The sequence below is a fragment of the Kogia breviceps genome, chromosome 4 (genome assembly GCF_026419965.1).
Source record: "Kogia breviceps isolate mKogBre1 chromosome 4, mKogBre1 haplotype 1, whole genome shotgun sequence".
Lineage (NCBI taxonomy): Eukaryota > Metazoa > Chordata > Mammalia > Artiodactyla > Physeteridae > Kogia > Kogia breviceps.
The window spans coordinates 57,428,663-57,453,023 of NC_081313.1; the positions used below are offsets into that span (position 1 = coordinate 57,428,663).

General features: G+C 39.9%; 2 protein-coding genes across 4 annotated transcripts in view; both read left to right on the forward strand.

Annotated features, from left to right (window-relative positions):
- The window catches only part of UTP15 (UTP15 small subunit processome component), a 21,393-nt gene extending 15,886 nt beyond the window's left edge, over positions 1 to 5,507 (forward strand). Inside the window, exons 11-13 of the mRNA XM_059061779.2 lie at positions 223 to 356; positions 526 to 584; positions 1,085 to 5,507. Of these exons, the coding sequence (XP_058917762.1) occupies positions 223 to 356; positions 526 to 584; positions 1,085 to 1,305 (414 nt within the window). The 3' untranslated portion in view covers positions 1,306 to 5,507. The remainder of the gene's footprint in view (positions 1 to 222; positions 357 to 525; positions 585 to 1,084) is intronic.
- A 3,021-nt stretch (positions 5,508 to 8,528) lies between these two features.
- The window catches only part of ARHGEF28 (Rho guanine nucleotide exchange factor 28), a 330,335-nt gene continuing 314,502 nt past the window's right edge, over positions 8,529 to 24,361 (forward strand). Inside the window, exon 1 of one of the 3 annotated variants that reach the window (XM_067031143.1) lies at positions 8,529 to 8,561. The gene's annotated coding sequence lies outside the window, so the exon portion shown is untranslated. Of the gene's footprint in view, positions 8,562 to 23,904; positions 24,042 to 24,361 lie in introns of those variants that run through there. The other 2 variants (XM_067031144.1, XM_067031142.1) reach the window with 2 other exon arrangements.

The following is a 24,361-nucleotide window of genomic DNA, read 5'->3' on the forward strand; positions in this document are numbered from 1 at the left end:
CCTGCATCGGCAGGCGGATTCTCAACCACTGCGCCACCAGGGAAGCCCCAAGGAGCTTATTTTTTAAAGAATCATTTTGTTTCTTGCCTTGTCCATTACCATGACTCAAAACTGGGAAGAAAAAAACCTGTTTAAATTTGCTAATTGTTAGTGAGTTCCAAGACTATGATTTTTTTCTTGTACTGTCTTGTCTGCTCATGTTGACTCTGAAAAATTTTCTAGCCCGATTGTGCAATAAAGACGCCTGAGATTACAGTTTCCATCATAAAGGAGCTAAATCGAAGAGGAGTCCTTGCAAATGCCCTTGCAGGTCGAGATGAAAAGGAAATCAGTCGTGTTCTTAATTTTTTGATAAGGTATGTTTTATGTCTATGAAGCGCATGTATTTTGCATCTGAAATTTTATCTCCGAATTTACTTTTAGTTTGAGCTTTATAAAGAACTGACAGAACTGTTTAGTAAATCTATTTTAAGGATTTTTTTTTTAAGCTTGCAGGTTTCAGTAAACAGAATTTTTGCTTTGTAGGAATCTGTCCCAGCCAAGATTTGCCCCTGTTTTGATTAATGCTGCTGAAATAATTATTGGTAAGTAGCTGTTAAAACCTGAAAAATTGTAGCATACTTGCAGAAGTAGAGATGTCAAATAATGAAATCAAATAGATTGATATACCTTGTCTTTATCAGTTCTCCAGTGAAGACTTCATGGAGAAAACAAACAATAGTAGTAAATTAGTGCATTTTAAAGTGGGAATAAAATGTTTACAATGGATTGGCTTTCAGTTGCTGGCACCAGGGTTATTATAATTTAAAAAGTTTTTTCCTTAAATACCTCCAATGACCATGACTGATTTTTAATGGGAAAATGAAAATAAGTCAGAACCTTAACACTGTACTTTCTTTAATTATTTCTTTTTGAAATATGTTTTTCAGATGGATTGTTTACTTTATGTAAAACATAAGTTGTAAAATAAGTACAGATTTTTCAATGTCTTTTATATTTAATATTTTTGTACTTTTTCTAAATATTGCTGTTCATGTATTGTTTAGAAAGATGTTTCTAGTAAATGTGTTTCCTCTCTTTGTAGATATATATCTACCTGTGATTGGTCAGTCACCTGTAGTTGATAAAAAGTTTTTGTTACTTCAAGGACTTGTAGAAAAAGAGATTGATTACCAAAAAGAACTACTAGAAACCTTGGGGATGATGGATATGCTTTTTGCTACCATGACAAGGAAAGAAAGCACTTCTTTGTTGCAGCATGATACGTCTGATGGACTTCTAGAGAACAAGAAGATTGAATCATAGTGTGCACTTAACAGGACACATAAGAACTAACTTGGAATAGATTTGATGCTGTTAACTACTGGGAAGAAAATCTCTTTGATACATTTAAAAAAACTATTTACAGAAGCAATTTTATGGAAGAGACTGGAATAACTATGCTTGGAAAATAAGAACCTGGTTTTGTTTGTTTGTTTGTTTTTTTGCGGTACACGGGCCTCTCACTGCTGTGGCCTCTCCCGTTGCGGAGCACAGGCTCCGGACACGCAGGCTCAGCGGCCATGGCTCACGGGCCCAGCCGCTCCGCGGCATGTGGGATCTTCCCGGACTGGGGCACGAACCCGTGTCCCCTGCATCGGCAGGTGGACTCTCAACCACTGTGCCACCAGGGAAGCCCCAGGAACCTGTTTTTAAACATGGTTTTCCATGTGCTATTTTGAATTATCTCCTGGCATCTTCAGCTGGAAGATCTTCTCAGTTGTTTTGGTCATAGTGTATGTCCATCTTGGACAAGTTGACATTAATTTTAATACAGCAGAGTTCTGTTTCAGCATTTGAGTAGCCATTCAGAACTCTGGAGAGGGTTTCAACTAGGCATCCTGCCAAAGGAACAGGGCTTTATTTTTCTCTTCTATCCTGGAAAAACAACAACAACAAAACAAATGGCAACAACAAAACAAATGGCAGCAACAAATAAATTCTTTCTTCACTCTAATCGGTGCACTTGGGTATCCCAAGACCCAGCTGAGTTTGCCTCCCTCTCCTTGATGTCATCACTTATCCCAGGTCACATGTTCCACCTAGCTGGTAATTGGACTGTATCTGTTCCAAATGTGGCAAATTAGTGGCCAACTCTGAATAATTGACCCTAGTTTGACCTGTATTCAGAGAGTGTGATGAGGCAGATTTGAATACTAAAAATTGTGCTCACCAGCCCATGGTTCTTTTTCTTTCTGTAATCTTGACTGCTTCTCAGAACAAGGTCTGCAGGTAGGCCTTACAGATCATGTTTTTCCTCTTCCCCAAATATGCAGCCTTTCTACCAGCTTTTTAACTTGGCTTCAGGTCAGCGGAATGATAAAATTTGCCATGTCTCTTGTGATTAATAGCCTTTCAGCGTTTTTTATACATACTGATATATTTGGAGCTTACCTTGTAGCTGCCTACCTCTGAAAACCATCTGATCTGTGTTTAGGTTTTTTTTTTTTTTTCCTCTATTCTTAACATCACTTTGTGTTTCGGAACCCCAAGCCAGGGTAGCTTGTTTTGGAAAATACTTGTGTTTTTTAAAAAAAGTTCAATGTAAATCACATTTTTTTATAAAGAAATTCATATTTTCTTCTTGGCTTTCTGAGATGTATCAGTTCCTGATGGATAGTCACTGGCTACTGATTCCTAGTGCACTGATTTTACACTTGCTACCTTTTCCACCTTCCCCCAGTTCCTTTAGTAGTTAATTATCTGTAAGGAAATGTCAGGCCAGAAGAATTCTTAGTTAAAGGAAGATTTTGTAATTGCAGTCTCTTAAAATTTCAGTTCTGTGAATTCAGATATATTTTTTTAAAGCAGAAAAAAATATTCCTATGTTCTGATAAGGACATATGCTCAAACAGAGGGTCTGGTTTCCCCCTCATGAATTGACTTAAGCAATCATGAAGCCCAGTGGCTTATAAGAAACCAGGAGTTAACTTCCCTGAGTAATTATGAGATTAGTCAAGGTTAGAAACTGTGTCTTCATGTTAAGAAGGGTTAATTTATTTAAATAAATTTAAAGCTTTTTAAAAACTTTAACTTCATAAATATGCTGATTGGATACTATCAATAGTAAGAATGAAAGGTTAAAATTCTACCAAAAAACTAGCTGCCATCAACTGTCACATGTGACAAGGGTTTTCCCATAAATTATTTTATTTGAGTCTCACCACAACCATCCAAGGTTGGTATTCTCATTTATCTTTGAATTTACTACAGTAGTTAATTCACCCTTGAATTCCCCCAAGCTTGAGTTCCTCATGCCAGCACCCTGAACTGGCCTGCCTGCTGGGCCCCAAACCACTCATTCCCTTTAACAAAACTTCACGGAGTGCTGCCGTTTTTAGATGAGATATGTAACGATTACAAATTTTCAAAAAGGTTAGGAAACAATTCCCACTGCCACCAATACATCAGTGTTAAGTTCAGGAATAGTTTTTTATAGTCATTGGGACAAACTGTAGTATTTGCTATTTGAAGTAGTGTTGGAACATACTTGGCATATTACAGTATGTAACACTGGCCTCCATTTCCAACTTAAAATGCCTAACAGATTTTTAGACTTGTAAATTTTAGTTGAAATGTATTTTAAGATCTTACAAAGCCTGCAGAAATACTGAAGTATGTCAGAGAACTTAGTCACTGTACATTTAATTTATTATGTTTATAAGAGTTAAGTACTTAGAAAGGTTTTGCTTGTTGGGTCAAGCATTTGAAGTGCTATTTACAAGAAAATATCTTAAAAGTATAAATGCTATTAAACTGTTTAAAGGACTTTGGGTTGTAAATGGGATTGTTTAAAGAAATTTAGTCTGTTCAACTTAAATCAACTATCAAACATTAATTAAAAGCCCCATTTAAAATGATTATTAAAATATAGTAGTTTATTGAATGAAATGACAGACTGTATGCTGGTGGGGATAATCCCTCTATAGAGAGGTGGAAACTGATGATTAGAGTAGAGAGAGGGGACCAATTGCTGGAGCAGTGTCCTTGGAAGGGGGCATGGGACTGAACACCCAAATGGAATGGTTGGCTTAGACAGCAAATGAATCGTTTGGGCATAGTTCAAGAGGGAAGGCAGAAGATACGGCACAGATGTAATGAGGTGTATAGCTGTGGTGCTGGGGGTTTGTGGAAGTCCTTTACTAAGTGCCTTTATGGGAAAAAAAAAACAGGTTGGAGAAGGAGTTCAGAGATTAGAAAGTCTGAGGAGAGAACAGAAAATAAGTACTTCTAGGGAGGTCAAGGGCTCATACTCTGGAGCCCTCTGCCTGGGTTTGAATCTTGGCTCAGCCACTTGCTAGCTGTGTGCCTTTGGTAAAGTTATTTTACCATTTTGTATTTCATTTTCTTCATCTGTTAATCAGACAAACAAAATCACAAGAGGTGCTTGTGAGAATTGAGTTAATACCTGTAAAAGTAACCTAGAATATTTCTGTTGTTCACTATTATCATTGGGGGAATGGATGGACTAGAAAAGGAAGTAGCATTACCAGCAGCACTAAGGCCCACATGAGGTTAGTGCCATGGACTTGAAGTGGACTGTAGCTCCCCAATAGTCCACGAGGTGGCAGTATTACTTCAAAAACCATGAGAAACCCGCGTTTTCCACAGCCCTTTCTTTGAATCAGTTCGGTGTTGCTAAGTCATAAGGTGAGTTCTCTCACAAAACAACCAGGATATTTGGTTATTGCAATGTTGACACAGTGGGTTCAGAAGTCATTGATAATTATTATTAGATGCTAGCCAGAAATACGGAAATAAAATCTAACCAATGACCATTTTGAATTAAAGATTAAACTTTTCAACATTGTAGAAAAATGGAAAGAACATGAGCTACGTGTTCCTGGGTAAGTACCAGCTGCCCTGGGCCTCAGCTTCCATATATGTTAAATGGGGCTAATATCACTTCCCTTGCAGGATTGTTGTGAGGATAAATACAAATACGAAAGTGTCTTACCTGCTTTACTGTGTTTCTCACATGTTTGTGATTATGGAAAATCTACTTGCCCTGCACTATTTGGGAACTTTTTCTTAGCTTTTCTGATTATTAACATCCTTTGGATCATTTAAGGGTTGAGTTGAAGTTTTCTATTATACTAGTATAAAGGATGTTTTTAAAATAAATTAATTGCATACACTATTAAATAAGGGGTGTAACTGATTTGAGAGAGACTGCTTACAAGCATTTTGAAAGTAAATGGTATGATTTGCATTAGGTACAAATAAGACAGTAACCCCTTATTCATGAAAACAAGATGTGAGTTCCCATTGCATCATTAGTGTTATAGTAAAAATTTTAAGCAGAATTATGTCTTCAAACATATTAATGCAGACTTTCCTTTATTCAAATTAACTATATTAGCTGTGACTGTGTGATGGCTGTATTGACCAAAAGGTTGAAAATATGAACTGTGTTAACCTAATGAGGGTTGGCAATTTTTCTATAAACATTACTGTAAAACACTGAACTCATAAGATTTTTAAAAATTTTTTATTTTTATTTATTTATTTTTGGTTGCATTGGGTCTTCGTTGCTGCATGCATACGTTCTCTAGTTGTGTCGAGCAGGGGTTACTCTTCATTGCGGTATGTTGGCTTCTCATTGTGGTGGCTTCTGTTCTTGTGGAGCACGAGCTCTAGAGTCCACAGGCTTCAGTAGTTGTGGCATGCAGGCTCAGTAGTTGTGGCACACGGGCTTAGTTGCTCCAAGGCACGTGGGATCTTCCCAGACCAGGGCTCGAACCCATATTCCCTGCATTGGCAGGCAGATTCTTAACTACTGTGCCACCAGGGAAGTCCCTCTCATATAAGATTTTTTTCAAGGTGTTTTCTTAACTGAGATATAATTGACATTATGTTAGTTTCAGGTGTACTAACAGAGGCTTGACAAAGTGTTACCAATTAAAAAAAAAAACCCCAAAACCAAAACAACTCAAGTCAAAAGCAGTTTCATCATAGGAAACAAGTGGGGAGCAGTAGTTGTCCCCTTAGTATAAAAGACTTTGAGGACTACGTGCCTAACTCATTCTTATCTTTCAGCGGGAAGAGGTCTAAGTGATAACAAAGAATTGAGAAAATGAAACCAGTTGCAGTGAAATTTGTTGATAGTAGCATATATGAACTTCCTTATTCTGTAGTTTCTAGGAGAATATTATGAGCTCATATACATGATTTCCTACCATGACATTATTACCCATAAACCTACACGTAACCTAGTGGTTTTATTTACTTATCTTGTGAGTGCATTACAAGTTATTTAAGATAGTGCAAGTCAGTGCATTATTAATGGTAGGAAACTCTCTGGTCAACTTTTAAAGAGGACCTTGTATAATTCTGCTTTTACAATAAGTATAAGGGTGATCAAAACTGGAAAATTATGGACAAGGATAATAATAATGGTTAATACTAATAATATACTTACTAAGTCTCAGTTCTCACCAATGTACATATACTAATTTATTTAATCTTCACAACAACTCTGGAGTTGGTACTGTATCAAAATTAACTGTTTTTGCAAATATGTATTTCTAAAATGTGTGAAGTTAATACAAATTAAACACAATGAGAAACAATGTTGTAACTGTGAGATCATGGGTATGTTAATTAGCTTGATTTTAGTAATCACTGTACATCAAATCATCACACTGTAGACCTTAAAGATATACACTCATATTTGTCAATTTTACCTCAATAAAGCTGGAAAAAAAAAGAAAGAATAAGCCACTTTATAAAAAGTAAAGAGAAACAACAAGAAGTAACCACAGATGCTGAGGAAATTTAAACAACTTAGAAGGGTATTTGACAAAACTTTATTCAAATATATTTTAAAAGCTGGATTACATGGATGCTTTTCTTGAAAATATAAATGAACAAAATAGGTCCCAAAGAGATTAGAGATTAAAGCAACACTGAATAGGGAAGTAATTGAGAAGGTAATCTGAGGAGCTCTGGACTCAAATGTTGTATTAGTAAATTCTTTCAAAATTTCAAGGACCAGAAAATTCTAATGCATTTAAACTGATCTAAAACTTAGAGAAGAAAATTTCCAACACCATTTTCTGAAGCAAGCACAACACAAACGTAGACCTGACAAACCTCTTTTTGGTAGGTTGTACTGTTGTTCAAAGTATTGCTGCCCCTCCTGTGGGACAGGTTGCAGTTCTTCGGACCACAGGCATCTGTCTTGCCTCTAGGACTTGAGGGCCTCCTGTGGTAGGATGACATATCCTCACCCTGTGGAAGTCAGGTGTGGTCATGCAACTTGCCTTGGCCTGTAAAATAAGGGCAGAAGTGACATCGAGCCACTTATAAGCAGAAGCTTTCAAATCCAGTTCATGGTTCACCAGCTCTTGCTTCTCTTGCCATGAAGACCAGCAATGTGCCAGATCAACTGCTTTATCTACCTCATCCCAGAGGGAAGACGACGTGGAGAAGAGGCACAGTAGATATATGAGTAAGAATTAAAACCTGTGATACTCTAAGCTACTGAGATTTTGGGATTGCTTGTTATCACAGCATAACCCAGCCTATCCTGATTGATACACTCCTCTCCCCCATGAAAGAACACGATAAATTCACTTATGAATATCTGTATTAAAATCTTCAATTAATAAGAAAAGTATTTCAGGCATACATTGTAGGAATAATATACTTCCAACTAAACCTCTGAACAGGTAAGTATGTTCCCCACTGAAAACTCGGAGACGTCTCACTTTAGGTGTGTGTGCTCCCAACTAAAGAAAAGGTAACATGGTTTAGTTTGTAAAATATGTAAGCAGCTTTGTCCCCTCTCTCCCCACATCTATTGTGTCAGTATCAAAAAGGAGTTAAGGATTTGAAGGCTTCATGGTAGCAAAAACACCCTTGAGTGGGAAAATATATTTCAGCTGAGATATGCATGAAGCATATACTAAATGAAAGTTCCTAGGGCTCATGCCTTATACAATTTCAGGGTGCAATGCTCCCTGTGAAGGCATAAGAAGTGGATATTACTCCCATTTTTCAAGAGGAGAAACTGAAGTAGTTATCACGGAAGCTCCAATCTGGCCTCAAATCACCAAGTAAGTTCCTAAAGCAGTTTACTTGCTGATGTTTTCTTATTTTGTTAAGAATAAATCTACCATTGCCCAAGTCAGTGAGTTTCTAGCAAAGATACCCTAATGTTTACTTCAGGCTTTTTCTTAAGTGTTAATGGATGTGATGATTTCTAAGTCATTAAAAGATAAGTACATCAAGCTCTTGCAAAGAACCTCAGGTAACTGGTTGACCTTGTAAATAAAACATTATCTCTGCTGCTGCTATAAGCAGGCCATGTGATCGATGATAAATTTTCTTAGAAAACAGGACATGGAGGTCATTTGATAGTCAGAAGAACACTCGTGTTTAATGTTCAGCTCAACCAATATAAACTGTTACGTTAATAGTCTAAATAGTAACCTGGATTAGTTCATCTCTGGATTTCTTTCTTAGCAGTATAGGAGATAAGAATATGAATCTCCTGGATCCATCCTGGAAGGACAGTGGTGAGTACAATATTTAAAATTTGGTGACTCACTTAAATAGTAATTGACGAAAGGTTGAATGGATAAGAGAAGTTAGCTGTGAGAAAACAGGGCCCATACCTGCCTTATGTATAGGGTTTGGCATACAGGAGGTGCTAAATAAATGTTTCCTGCTTGAAGGGTGAATTCTGAGAGGCAAATGTCAGACTTGAGATGGAGGTGAGCAGGGCTACCAGAGTGGGAGGTGGCTTGCTCCCTCAGGGCTAAACAAGGAAATGAGTTTTCTAGTTCTCTCTTGAGAACTAGATAAAAATGAAAGCTTCGAGGACAGAAGGCATCAAAACTCTATGGTTTTTATTTTATTACTTTTTTGTTTTGAAATCATTTTAGACTTACAGAAAAGTTCTAGGAATAGTGCCGCTTCCCCCAACTTCTCCCAAAGTTAACAACAGTACAAGTATCAAACAGGAAATTAACATTGGTGCAATGCTACTAATGAAAATATGCCAATTCCTCCAGTTTTCTCCCTGATGTCCTTTTTCTGTTCTAGGATCCAGTTCAAAATCCTACCTTGCATTTAGTTGTTGTGTCTCCTTAATCTCCTCCAATCTGTGATGGTTCCTTAGTCTTTCGTTGTCTTTCATGACCTTGAAACTTTTGATGAATCCTGGTCAGTTATTTTGTAGAATGTACCTCAGTTTGGGGTTGTCTGATGTTTTCTCATGATTAGAAACACACTACAAGTTTTGGGCAAGAATATCTCGGAAGTGATATTGTGTCTTTCTCAGAATGTCATGTCAGGTCTTCCTGATGTCCATATGTCCATATGTTTCATTACTGGTGACTTTAGCTTTGATCCCTTAGTTAATTAAGGCATTTCAGGCCAGGTTTCTCCACCATTAAGTTATTATTTTTCCCTTTGTAATTGAGAAATATTTAGGAGAGATACTTTGAGATTATGAAAATATCCTGTTTTGGCTTAAGCTTTCACTAACTTCTCCCATTAATGGTAGTTTCAATTTGCATTTCCCTGATGATTAGTGATGTTGAGCACATTTTCAGGTACCTGCTGGCCATTTGGATGACTTCTTTGGAAAAATATCTCTTCAGATTTTTTCGGATCCATTTTCAGCCAGATTATTCTTTTTTTTGCTGTTGAGTTGTATGAGTTCTTTATATATTTTAGATAATACCTCCTTATCAGATGGATGCTTTGTCAATATTTATGGACAAGCTCCTTGTGAGGGGTCAATAGGGGAAGGATCTGTAAAATTCCTTTCTAAAACTGGTTTATTACTAAATCCTACTTCAAAATGTTATCATATTTAGTCTTAGGTAATATGATTGCTGCCAAGAAATGCAAATGATTTAATTTCTGTATCCTATGAAGTTTTCATTCAAATGTGTAAGTTCTTAACCTGTGGACCACGAATCGGGCTTTGGTGGAGTCAAGAACCCCCTGAAAGGTAAATTCACGATTTGGTGAATGTGTATTATTTTGGGGTGAAAAATTTGAGCTCTTTTTCAAATTCTCAAATGTGTCTGTGACCTCATTCCCTCTACCCCGTGAAGCCGTATGCTTTAACCAACATAGTGGACAAACACAGATCATTCTTCTGTACTTACTCAAACTTGATATGCTGGGTTTGGCGACATGTATAGAGGAGGACAGAATAAACTTTAATTCAAACTGATCATTTTGGTTGGGGGAAAACACATTCAACACAATGGATGAAAGAGGATAAGCTTCCCTTTTATGTTGCCCGCCGCACAGATTTGGATCAGCGTTGTACCATGAGGTATGTTTGACTTATAGAGAAACAATTACATTTTGATGCCAACAAAAAAAGCAAATACGTGTTTGGTGTGGTTAATGATACTTTCCCACTGAGGCTTTAATCTTGCGGTGTGATGTTGGCTTATTACAGTTTATACAATTTGTCATGCAGTCAGTATCAAAGGCGAAAGTCAACCTGCAGCATGTTAAAAGTTTTACGGGGCACCATTTCCATTCTTCCCTCAAACACTCCTCCCTTGTTTCTTAAGACAGCTCATAACGTATGAAGGAAGAATGCAATGTTTTCTACTAAGGAATGTTTTAATGACGGTATTTTGTATTTGTCATCAAAGCCATCTTAAGGGTGCATTTTAACAGTGCTGAAATGACTGGCAAAACAAATATATCCTGAGCTATGCAAGTGTGATTGGGGCAGGGGAGCAGTGAGAGAGTGATGGCAAATGAGATTTGTTGATAATATGTTTAGTAATCTGCGGTATTTCATGAGTGTTCTAGGGGGTCAACAGAAATTATTTATAAAACTGTTAATGGAAATCATAGAAGAATATTTTTTATCTATAAAGCCAAATACTAAGTTTTACAGAGAAGTTGTGAAAAGCACCTGCCGTTCTTTGTTTCTTCTTACTTGGCTTATTGATCTCCTTGACCACTGGGTGGTTCCATTGACAGTTCCTGCTCATCTCCTAGTATTTCACAAGCTGCAACTAATTCCAAGACCTCAAATTTTAAAAGATAAAGACAAGAGAGTTTGTAGCTACAACCTTGAGGTTGCAGATGACTGTCAGATGTTTCAATTTGTCATACGTCTACATTTTTGGAGCTTCAATCCAGAAGCCCTAAGGCCCCATTTCACCTGTTGCAGTAGGTCCCCCACCAACAAGTCTAGGCAGGGCGGGAAAGAGAGATTTAAGGATGATAAAGGGGACATTATCTTTTAGAAAAGTTGGAGTTTGAATAGCAGCTTATCTTTTGCATATTAAGCATGACTTTTGTGCCCCTGGCACCTCAGCTATAGAAAAAGAATATATGTATATTGGGACAGGGGTTTGAGGAATATAGATGCAAAGAACATGTCTGTAGTGTCTAGAGATAACGTCTTAATAAGGGGCTGATGGAAGATGTTCCTTCTTGCCCCAGATTCCAGAGGAGAATGAATAAGCCCTTCCTGTAACATGAGGGGTGGAGGTATCACTGAAGCTGATGTTGTTTGCTCAACAAATAGTTCTATGTTGCTTCCGCCAGATTTTGTACTAGGCGTCAGAGAATCAGAGATGACTGAAACATACACCTGACCCTAGTGAACTCTCAACTGAGGGAGATGGAAGCCAACACAAACTATCATGATGCCACATAGTAAGTTTGGTGATCAAGAAATGCACAGAGCAAGAGGGAAGTGTGGATAAGGTACCTAACCCAGCTTGGCGTGGAGGGTGGAGAACATTTTCTGGAAGGAGAGCCTGAGCTAAGGCTTAGGAAATCAGTAGAAAAACACTGAGATCCGCAATATTGTTTTTAGAAGTTATGTGGCTGAGCAGACCAAAGATATGGGAAGGCTGGGGCTGGTGGTGGAGCCAGATGGACCAGGGTAGAAGTGATCAGCAAGGCGACTGGGGTTAGTATGACCATAAAGAAATATGTGACTCCTGAAGCTTCTGAAACTTGCTGCAAGAGGCCATGTAGAGTATCGGTTACTAGTATGGGCTGAGTTTAAATCTGGTCTCTACCACTTAATAGTTTCTTTCTTGGTAAAAGGAGACACCACCAGTATCTCCGAGTGTTGTTGTGAGGTTAAATAAATTTGGATAAGTAAAGGGCTCCGGTATGTGCTAAGCATAAGCGGTAGCTGCCACTCTCAGGGTTCTGAGGCCATGTTCCATAGCGCAATTCCTTATAGCACTGGTGAATGAGATCAGTGGCCAATGAGAAAATGGCTTTTTAGGAAGCAATGCCAATAGTAGTTCTTCAGAAGTGAAGCACAGGTAACATTGGTGTTTCCCAAGGGTAGAGTTGGAGAAGAACCTAATAGAATTACCTGGGGAGCATTTTCAAAGTACACATGCCCAGGATGCTCCCAGGATATGCTGACTCTACTTCCAGGGGCGGGGCCCAGGCATGAGTGATGGGGAAAAGTCTTCCAGGTGATATGTCTGCTCAGGCCGCTGGCCTAAAAAAGCACAGCTGGCTCTGCCTAACTGTGGGACAGCAACCCAACAAGGGAATGCATTTAGCATAGATGCATGCCAGGCACACTCTGCCGCTGGGTAGTTTTTCTGAATACACAGAAGAAATCAGATGGTTTCCCTTTCCACCCTGCAATTTGATGCTCCCATGTGCAAATGTCAAGAGACAGGGAGAGGCAAAAGATAAAGGAATAGGAGCATTGGAAGAGCTTTGCAACCCAAGGGATTAGGGTAGAGTGCCCTGTGCTTTAGAAATTTGCCTTAGGTAAGACAAGGCAGAGTCTGCGGAACTTTTGCAGAACCTTTGTGCTTCTTACATCACAACCATCCAGGGAAGATATTGATGTAGGTGGATTCCCAAAAGGAGGGGACACAGATGGGACTTTTCAGGCTTGAATGCATCTCCACATTCCGAAAGGGACTGTACATGTGGGAGTTTGTCAGGAAACACGCTAAAACAAGCACATTGGACACAGTGCACCTAAAGGAAACTTTGTTAATATAAAACATATTTATTAAACTATGAAGCATAAAAAAAGGAAAAGAAGCAACAATTGTTAGGCATCTAGAATCTCAGAATTTCAAATGTCCCACAAGGAGAATTCTACAATGTCACTTACTGTCCCCGGGGAAGTTTAGTTCCTATGGCTTCCCTCCTGGCTCTGGGGTACTGCGATGGGCCAGTGACATTCACTCCACGGGAGCAGGCTGTACACTGCTGGCTTTAGAACTTTCATGAACATCTGTCAGTTGACCTTCTGTTTGCTCAGATGAGTCTTATCAGCATCCAGTACTGTGTTAGACACTAGGGGCTCACAAAAAAGATAAGTAAGACATGCCCTGTCCCTAAAGACCTTTGAATCCAGAAGGGAAGACATAAACAATAATGAAGGCTACTGTTTTACTGAGTTCTTGCAGAGTACTAGGCTCCAGTCCTCACTACAATCTGAAAAATATGTGTAAGATTCATGTTATAGTCTGCACTTTAATGGTAACTGAAGCATATCTTTGAAAGTTAAAGTAACCTGCTGGAGGAAAATAGTTAGCAAGGGGAAAGTCAGGTCTTTCTGATGACAAAGCCTATGCTGCTCTTTCTACTCAGTCACATCCCCTCTTAACTGGCACCATAAACAATCAATTAAAGCACAAGGTGATAACTGTTGTTATAGTAGTGTCTTCAACATACCATGGGCATATGGGTGAGAAGGGAGAAAGGCTGACTTCTGTCATCATATGCAGACCAGAAGTCTACCCTATATTGGTAGTATAAGGGGTACATGGATAAGTGTTACTAAATCTTTTTAGAAAATAGGAGAAGGTTCAAAGTTTCCAAATGGAGCAGGGCCGCACGTTTCTGTAAGTTCAGGTATGTAACTACAAAAGTATAAATTAGCTACTTAATTTTTTTAAATATAATTGTTGAAAAATATACCTAACATAGTATTTACTGTCTTAGCCATTTTAGGTGTACAGTTCAGTAATATTAAGTATATTCACTTCATTGTGTAACTAATACATTAGCTACTTTTAAAAGTAGCTATTAGTGTGTTTCTCATTTATTTTAAAATTTTATTTCTTCTATGCTTTTAAAACTCCATTTAAGTTTATTCATTTTTCTACCTGTTTCTTTACGGATGATAGGTAATTTGCTAATTTCTTTCTCCCCTTTTCCAATGTAAATTCTTTTGTCTGCCTTGTTTTCAAAAACCTTTATAGTCTAACCTAATCACTTGGCAGAGATTGTTAACAGTCCTTCTTTGCTCCTACAAATCTTATGTTAATAGGAACATCAATGTGCCCAGCTTAAAAAGCCTACATGTTTCCAGCCTCCTGTAATTGACAGGGGTAGCCAATGAGATGTAAGTAGAAATTGTTGGGTGCAGATTCCAGGAAACTCTTCAAAAGAGGTTGGCTGGACTGGGAGGTATGTCTCCTTTCCTTGCTCCTTCCTTCTTCCTGCTGTGTAGAGCATAGATATGATGGCTCATGCTACAGCGACCATCTTGCAATTATGAGGCTACCTTGAAGACTGGAAGCAGTGCTAAAGATGGTAAGGCAGGAAGGGAGGAGTCTGAGGCCCTGATGATGATGAAGCTATTGAAATACCCCAGGACGTTGTATCCCTGGCCTCCTTTGACATGAAAGAAAATTAAACCTCTATCTTATTTAAGCCACTGTTAAATAAGTGGCTTAAATAAGCAGCCAAAGCCAATCCTAACTAACATGATCCCTCTAATCTCAATGGGCTACTCTCCTCACCTTTGCCTGAATTCTGCATGCTCATTGGGATCCATGTCTTTACTCTTACTGGCTGTTTGGCTTGTAATGTTCTCCTTTCTGCCTTTATGATCTTTCAAGTCTTACTTCCTTCATGAAGCATCTTTGGCTACTCCAGTCTTCATAGGTCTCTGCCCTCCAAGCTCTCAGACTTTGACATTCTACACAATTCGACAGGAGGCTATACCACTGAGCCCTGGTCACCACTGGCCATCTGTATGAGTCTACGTTCCTAACTCTAACATAAGCTCCTGAAGGGCCTGGCAATACCTTTTACTGCTTGTGTTCCTCATCTGGGTCTTTCTCTAATTAGGAATTTCATTTTCTTTTCCTCCTGACCCCTGATAATCTTCCCAGAGATATTGTAAAGGGAAAAACTTTTTTTTTCCTTTCCATAATATTGTAAATAATTTACTTATTGCTTTTGATTTTTAGAAATTACAGAAGAAACATATAAACATTGTAAAAAAAAAAAAGGCCACGATGCAGATGTATGTAAATGCAAAGTTGAAGGACTATTCATCTAACCCCCCAATCCTGCTCCTCTCCCAAGAGATAACTCCTATTAACAGTTTCCTGAGTAACTCTTTAGACTAGCTGCAATTTGCAAACATATATTGATCTTTAAACATTTTATTTTTCAAATATAAAGGGGCTCCCCATAATAATACTGTTCTACAACTGGCTTTTCTCACTTAGTGCCAGAAGCTGGACATATTGCCATGTTAGTACATCTAGAACCATATTATTATTTTTAAAACAACTACATAAGTATAGGTGTTCCGTAATTTATGTAACCAAACAACCATGAACAATTAGGTTGTTTCCGATTTTTGCTCTTACAGAAATGTTGCACTAAGCACAATTGTATATGTATCTTCACGCCCTTGCATATATCTTTAGGATAAATTCTTGGAATAGACTTGTTTCCCTGAATTCAGAGCTTAAAAAAATGTATCTTTGATACTTTCTTTCACTCTCCTTTCTTCTCCCGGACCTCTTTTTAGTGGTATGTTGAATATGTGAGCTTAATCCTTAAAAATTTTATTTTTGATTTCATATTTTCTGTGCATTTGCCTTCTCTTTCTCTTTTTAAATATCGAAGTATAGTTGATTTACAATGTTGTGTTAGTTTCAGGTGTACAGCAAAGTGATTCAGTTATATATATATAATTTATATATTATATATATGCATACTTTTTCAGACTCTTTTCTATTATAGGTTATTAGAAAATACTGAATATAGTTCCCTGTGCTATACAGTTGGTCCTTGTTGGTTACCTATTTTATATATAGTAGTGTGTATCTGTTAACCCCAAACTCCTAATTTATCCCCCCGCCTAATTCCCCTTTGGTAACCATAAGTTTGTTTTCTATGTCTGTGAGTCTGTTTCTGTTTTGTAAATAGATTCATTTGTATTATTTTTTAGATTCCATATATAACTGATATCATATAATATTTGTCTTTGTCTGACTTCACTTAGTATGATATTGTCTAGGTCCATCCATGTTGCTGCAAATGGCATTATTTCATTCTTTTTTATTGCTAAGTACTATTCCATTGTATATATATACCACATCTTCTTTATCTATTCATCTGTTGATAGACACTTAGGTTGCTTCCATGTCTTGGCTATTGTAAATAGTGTTGCTATGAACATTGGGGTGTATGTATCTTTTCAAATTAGAGTTTTTGTCTTTTCCAGATATATGCCCAGGCATGGGATTGCCGGATCACATGGTAGCTCTATTTTTAGTTTTTTAAGGAATCTCCATACTGTTTTCCCTAGTGGCTGTACCAATTTACATTCCCACCAACAGCGTAGGAGGGTTCCCTTTTCTCCAGCATTTGACTTTTCTTAAACTTTCTGGGATATTTTCTCAACTTTATCTTCAATCTTCTGTTGAATTTTTAAAGTTTACTACCTTATATTTTTAATGTCTGAGTGTACCTTCTTGTCCTCTGATTGTCTCCTTTTCATAGCATCGTGTTCTTGTTTGATAGATATATTATTTTCTTTTATACCTCTGGAGTATATTAATGAGAATTTATGGAAGTTCTCTTTTCTTCCCTTCACTATCCCTGTTTTATTTTTTTCCCTATAGCTTAACTTTTAATTTCTGTAGTTTAATTCGATAGCTGAATTTTGAACTCTTTGCCGTATTGTGGATTTCCATATGGTAATATATTTGTCCATCTTTGAGGTAATATCCAGGCTTTAGTGATTTTTAGAGCTCCCCATTATATTCCAGTGGTCTACAACAGTGGGAAGGCAAACTACAGCCTGTGGGGCAAATCTGGCCCACTGCCTATTTTTGCAAATACAAATTTCTGGAACACAGACAAGCTCATTTGTTTACATATTGTGTATCACTATTTTTGTACTACAGTGTCATAGTTGAGTGGTTGTGACCAAGACTATACAGCCCACAAAGCCTAAAATATTTACTATTTGGCCCCTTACAGGAAAAAGTTTGCTGGCCCCTGGTCCAGAGGCAGGCAGAGGCCATCTCGTAAGCTCTGAGTTTGTTCACCACTTCTCTTATGGCTGCTTTCCATGCTCATCTATGGCTGAAATTATTTTTCAAGATGAAAAACAATGAATTATTTGCACTATGAAATAATCAGAGAGTGCTAATTTAAAGACATTTTCTCTGATAGAAGAGAATTAACTTCCTTTTATGGCAGGGCTCTGGATAGGACCCTTTATTATTTAAAAACAAGAGGAGTTAAAGACATGTTATTTTTGGACTCTCCATTTTTTTCCCAAGTCTTTGCATTTTCCTTCGTACATTATGGATGATTCTTAAGTTTCTCCATCTGAGTTGGAGTCTCAGGGCCCTCGGTAAGCTTACCTGCCTTACCCACCTCCTTAGAGTCCTGAAGAAAAAGTTCTGCCAAAATATCCAACTTCAGGCGTGAGTGGGAACGGGGTCTTTTCAGAATCGAAAACAGCAACAACAAAACAATGACAACATCAACCACAAAACAGTTCTTGTGCACTGCACTTGGTATTGACTATCTTGGTCTTTTGAGTTGGATTCAGAAATTCCAGGATATTTAACTGAGACTATTAAAATATTCTTGGATCCTTTAGTAGCAAGATTCCAAACTTAGCTCTTGGGTTATGTATTAAGAGCAATCAAATGGGTCTGAATGAAAAAGCTGAGTTAAAATATATTTATATAGGTTTTTTTGTGGGGGGGAAACTGATTCATACTAATTTTATTTATAGATTTTCCTGTCTTTTCCCTTCCTCTGCCTGCCCTTTGTAAATGGAAAAACAGGATCTCGATCCTCCTTAGTGAGTAATAGCTGCCCAAAGCTATACGTGCTTTTTGAGGCTTCCAAATGACATCATGTGCAGAACACTGAAGCTGCATTCTCACCCTGTCATGTCACCAGAAGTCTTAAACATAATTACAGCCCATGTGACAGCTGCACACACATTATTTCCCACCCGTGTTATCTCCTCCCTAATTAAGACGGTGTTAGTATCTCAGTTATCAACTCTGTTTTTTCAGGGCTTTTATTATATAACTGTGAAGACTTGCTCCAGGCTGGGATTTAATATGTTCATGTGAATGTTTAGCAGGTGTTAGGGGATTGGAGAAATGCTAGAGAGTAGTTGTTCTGCCCCACACCCCATACCTGAGCACTCCAGCGGGGCTCTTGGAAACAAAATTGCTGATGATGGGAGATTATTTATAGACACATGCATTGGGGCATTATCCAACTGGCCTGACTTGTACAGTTATGCCTGGGAGATCAAAAAGGGCCCTTGGAGTTGGTTTAAAATTTAAGAAGTCATCTACAACTTGAGGACAGCTAGAGTCATTCTGCAAGGATAAAACCCAAACATACCAGTGATGCAAATAAACAATCACTTTTTGGGATAAAGACTGCTCTAGATCCTGGGATAAAACTTTGATGTTCCTTGGGTGGATCATGAATAGTATATAATGCCCTTCACAAGTCAAAAAGGTCTAGCTTTCTTGAAAGGCAAGGGAATTTCAACCAAAAGTTGGTTTTCTAGAAAGTTTGGTTCGGAAGGTTTAGAAAAGAGCATAGTGACTGATGATCTGGGTGTTTGTAGATCAGTTGACAAATGGGAACCAAAACAATGTGCCTGAGCTAGAGTCTGCATACTTCCCCAACTGGCCTTGCATTTCAGAGGGTCCAAGAAGGGTGGTCCCCTCTCTACTCAAACCCTTGAAACAGCACTGTCTGATGGAAATTTCTGTGATGATGGAAATGTTCTTCTCTGTGTTGTCCAGTAGGTACATGTGGCTACTGAGCACTCAAAATGTGGCTAGTGCAATGAGGAACTGATTTTTAGATTTTATTTCATTTTAATTAGTTTAAGCAGTCTACTAGCTAATGGCTATAGTAGTGGACAGTAAAACAATCAGTAATTTTTGTTGAGTTTACTGTACTGAATAATAGTGTTGAAGGTGATGTTGTTTAGCCATGTATGGCCACATTTAAATTTTTAGGAGCTGATTAGAATTGGTGTTTCTTATGAAATGGAATCTCATTATTATGTTTTCTTCTTTTCATAGAAAATCCCCTGATAAGTTCCTGAGATGGGGTCCTGGGTCTGGAAGGTAAAAAAAATTGGTGCTGAAAGAAGGCCGATGTTACAGAGAAAGGGTCTCTAGATAGTGTGTCTCTATAGACTGGCTCTGGCGGTGGAAAAAGTCTCTAATGGTAGAATTTTAGAGCCGCAGGAACCAGCTGACAAGGAACAATGTTTTGTCAATGGAGCATCCCCAGTGTTCCTCATATCATGCATGTAGGAAGTGATGAACTCTGTGTGGTTTATAGGGGCAGCTCCACTCAAGGGACAATTTTTATCTTCCCCAATATCTTCCTGTCCATGTAAATATCAGTATGTAAATATCAGCCACAATAGGCTTCATGTGCTTTCCTAAAACTATCTGGGACTAAATTAGACTGAGCACACAGTCACATTATGACTTTTGTGGGCCCTAGGCACTTTTGCCTTCATGGGTTTCTTCCTCCATAAAAAATAAAGTAAAATAAAATAATTACATCTTATGACTCCACTGTTATAAAGACAAATATATTAAAATTATATGTTAAAACATTTTCTTTGACCTAAAAGTTCATCCTTTTTCTTCCATTATAAAAGAAATTAAAACATTTTGTTGGTTTCTAAAAGTATGGTGGGCTTTGGGCACTTAGCCTGCTGTGCCTGGTGGAGAAGTTGGCCCTATTTGAGAGGCTGTACCTTCCCTTTAGAGAAGTCCTCACACTTAAAACTGGCTGGAGGCACTTCCCTGGTGGTCCAGTGGCTAAGACTCTGTGCTCCCAATGCAGGGGGCCCGAGTTTGATCCCTGATCAGAGAACTAGATCCCCCATACATGCTGCAACTAAGAGTTTGCGTGCTGCAACTAAAGATCCTGCATGCCGCAACAACAACAAAAAGATCCCTCATGCTGCAAGGAAGATCCGGCATGCCACAATCAAGACCCAATGCAGCCTAAATAAATAAATAAATGTTAAAAAAATTTTTTAAAAAACTGGCTGGAAATGGCCTATTCTTTTCTTAAAAGATTGCAAAATATATTTTTAGTTGGTGTACAATAAATATTAATTGACTAAAAATATTCAGAGATGTCAAGACTTCTAACAATATGAATATTTGTCTACTTTTTGTTCCTAATGTCCATTTTGGACTTATTATTTTGCTACTCAGAGTATGGTCCACAGGCCAGCAGCAGTGGCATCACCTGGAGCTTGTCAGAAATGCAGAGTATCAGCCTCTATCTGATACTGAGTCATAATTTACATTTTGACAAGATCTCCAAGTGATTCACATGGACATAACACTGAAGCACCACTGGCCTGCAATTTAAATAGGATTGTTCATCATTAGTAGAAATGAAAGAGCTGATTCCCTTAGCCTCCTTTAATTGAGGGCTGGCTCTCATTCTTCTCCAGTGGCAATGAATTCAGTTCCTTTAGTACAGCTCTTCCCAACTTTGGCAGACCATTGGAATCATCTGGGGAGCTTAAAAAAAAAAAAACAAAACCCAACGTGTGGGACCCATCCCCTAGAGATTCTGAAATAATTGGTCTGGGGTGGGATTGTGGGAATCAAGGTCTTATTTTTAAAGCTTCTAAGGTGATGCTAATGTGGAGCCAGAATGAGAACTGTGAGCCTTTCCCCACAAGATTTGCCCCCTGGTTTTGATCATTTTGGCCTCTTCTGTATTCCCTAACCTTCTCAGTCTGAGCAACCAAGTGTGTAGTCCAAAACTAGTTTCTTACCTTGGAGTCTGACATGCTCTATTAATTCTCAAAGTTCTGAAGTGTTCTCTTAATATATATATACCCTGAAAAATTAATTGCCACCATTTCCTACATCCTTATTATGTGTTCCATAATCACCTTCAGTCCTTTAATCTTCACCATGATAATAAATACTATTCTTATGCTCATTTTACAGCTGAGGAAATGGAGGCTTAGAAAGGCTGGCTCTTCCCAAGCTCATCCAATTTCTAGTTCCAAAATTTGTCCCCCCCCCACCCCCAAACTATTGTCTTCTAGTGTCATGCTTTTATTTAAGAAACACTGATAATTTCCTAACTCATATGTCCAAACATTAGATTTACCATTATTCAGTCTTTGAGAATTATTGGCAAAGGAAATAGAATGAAGACCAGGAAAGAATTAAGTAGCTAATAGAATTTTGAGTGGTTTTAATCCATTAAAGAAAAGTTTGAAAATTGTGATATACATTTTCCAACCTGCATAACTGATATGATACTTCACTTGAAAGAAACAAATATTAAATACTTCAAAGGTGCCCTGTGTTAGGACTGTGGAGATTACTGGAATAAAAAACAGTCTTTGCCCTTGAAATGACAAGTGAAGAGGCTAAGGACCTCAATTAGTCTGACATATGACAGTGAAAAGAATCAGGTGCTAAATTGTGTGGTAAGGTCATTAAACTTTGCCAAAGTTCAGAGGCTGGCAGAAACTGGACAGGATTTACGGAGGAGTTCTGTCTGAAGTCTGTAAGGATGAATGGAGACTGAATAACTAGAAAAGACAAAGCTGAGCTGGGACACTGGCCTAATATTCACTGGGAAGTAAGAATTTTCCCAACTGAATTACCAGCCTGGTTTCTTGTTGGCTGAATGTCCCTTTTCTGGGGCTGGAGAATACGTAGTCTTTGAATTCTAAACAAATGCCATCTCAGCCAAGCCTAGCACTATCTCAGTGTCCTGAGTGACCTATATCTGGAGCAGCAAAATCAATCAGATGCAGAGGATTGATAGCTTCCTGCTGCATACATCCACGGGCTTCTTTTAAGGTTGCTAGAGTACACTTTGCTTAATATTTGAACCAAGAGAAGTTGAAAGCCAAGTACTTATTTAAATATTTAAATATTTAAATATTGATCAAGCTCAGTGCTTGAGAGAGGGCAAGAAAACTGCAGATAGCATGATTATATGTCCTCAGTTGCTGAGGGTTCCACAAATACTAGTTTTGCTTGTTTGTTTCTTAATTTTAGTGGGGAAGGAGGTTTGGGGTAATTTCTTATAATAGTTGGTCCTCCTCCCACATTTTCTTATTTTTTTTCTATCTATGTATCTGACAGAAGTAACGAAAAAAGGAGGGGAGAGAAAGAAAGAAAAGAAAACGCACAGTACCAGTAATGTAAAAAGAAGCATAACAACAAAGGCCACAAATTCATCAATGTTTTTGCACACCACGGATTGGAAACCATTTTTGTCAAGTGTGTTGTTCAGTTAATCTCCAGTACACGTTTTAGGGTTGGAAATATTTTTTAGTTTTGAAAAATATAAAACTTTTTATTTTTTTTGTCTTGAGTACTTTGAAGTCCTGGAAATGGGCAGGAACTTCTTTTTCTTTGAAAGGCAGTGCCTGAGGCCAGGCCTTGGGGTCCCAGCTCCGTGAAGCAGGAGCTGGGATTGCAGCATGGGGTCAGGCGAGCAATGCCAGGGTGGGGTCCCTTTATCAAGGCAGGAGCCCGGACCTTTGCCTTGGAACAGGGTGAAGGACACAAGGCAGGGTTTTCTTGCTCTCTTCTTCAGCCTTGCCTTCTTCCTCAGGCTGCTCTGTCGGCAAGGTGGGCTGGGCAAGGTGAGGACCAGGAGGGAGGCCAAAATGGCTAAGGCCCAGGAGAGGTGTTGGTGACAGCTGGGGAGGGGTGTCTCGGTGGCCAGCTCTCTCGGGCTACTTCACTTGAAAAAGACAAATATGAAATACTCCAAAGGTGCCCTGTGTTAGGACTGTGGAGATTACTGGTTCTGCGGGAGGCAGGTCTTCACAGGAAAACCAAAACAAAGACTCAGGTAATTATTAGAAAAATCAAATCGGTACTTTTGCCTTTAAAGCCGCTATCATTATCCGAAGTCCCTTATAGGAAGGCCTGGCTGATGGAGAGGCTTCTCTGCTTGGGGTTACGATCAGTTTTAACCAGAAAAGTGCGTTGATGGTAAGGGGGTCCCTCTCATATTGCTGTTCATGGTAAGAAAGAGGGTTTTCATATTATGGTCACTTCTAATGGAGCCCCTTGCTGGCGTGAAGGCGCAGAGAATCGCAGCTCGCGAAGCTCTCGGCTTGCGGAACCTGAGCCTCGAGAAACAAGAGGGCGTCTACAGATGTTTAGGTAAGAAATGGGCCACGTTAAGTCACAACTGTGGTGGCTTTTGGCCGAGGACAGCCTGGAGCTCCCTCGGGCCCGGCACATCTCCTTTCAGGAGCCGGCAGCTGACCCCTCGCTCTGGGCGCAACTTCGCGCTCCCCGGGATCGGAGCCCCCGCCGGTCCCGGGGCTCGGGGCCGGCGGAACGAGGCCGAGGCAAGCGGCAGCGGGCGTTGGGAGGGGGCCGGCGGAGCCCGCGCGGTCGGGCAGCTTCAGGTTTCCTCCTGGAGCCGGTGTCGGGCGCGGCGGCGGGCGGGCCCGGCCATGTGATGCCGGGGCCGGGAGGCGGGCAGGCGGAGATCCAGCGGCAGCCGGCAGGCGCGGAGCGAGCGGGGCGGCCCCCGTCTCGGGAGCAGCCAGCGCGGCCCCGGAGCGCGGCCTCGGCTCCGCCCCCTCGCGCTGCCCCGGCCGCGCCGCCGCCGGGCGTGGGCCGCTTCGGGAGAGCCTCCCCGGCTCAGGCGGCGCGTTCCGGGCGCCCTCGGGCAGGGCGCGGGGGCAGCGCCTCGCGCGGGCGTCGGAGGCTGCGGGACAGCACCTCCGGGTAAGTGCTCTCTGGGGGCTCCATCCCGAGCCTCCCGGCTGCCCGGGGTGGAAAAGTTTGGCCGCCTCACCTGAGTTCGCCCTCGCTGAGCTACTTTCTCTAGGGTCCCGGAGGGCGCGAGGGTCAGCGGGGGTGGAAAGAGGGTGCTGCCGCGGGCTCGGCGGCGCGGGGGATGGCCGCCGCCTCCCTGTCCTCGGGGACGGCAACAAGTGCAGAGGCGGCGCGGCCGGCGCGGCGGCTGCAGCTGCGGAGCACTGGGTCGCCCGGACCGCGCGGCCCCTCTCGCCCCCGCCGGCCCTGCTCAGGGGACCGGGGATGGG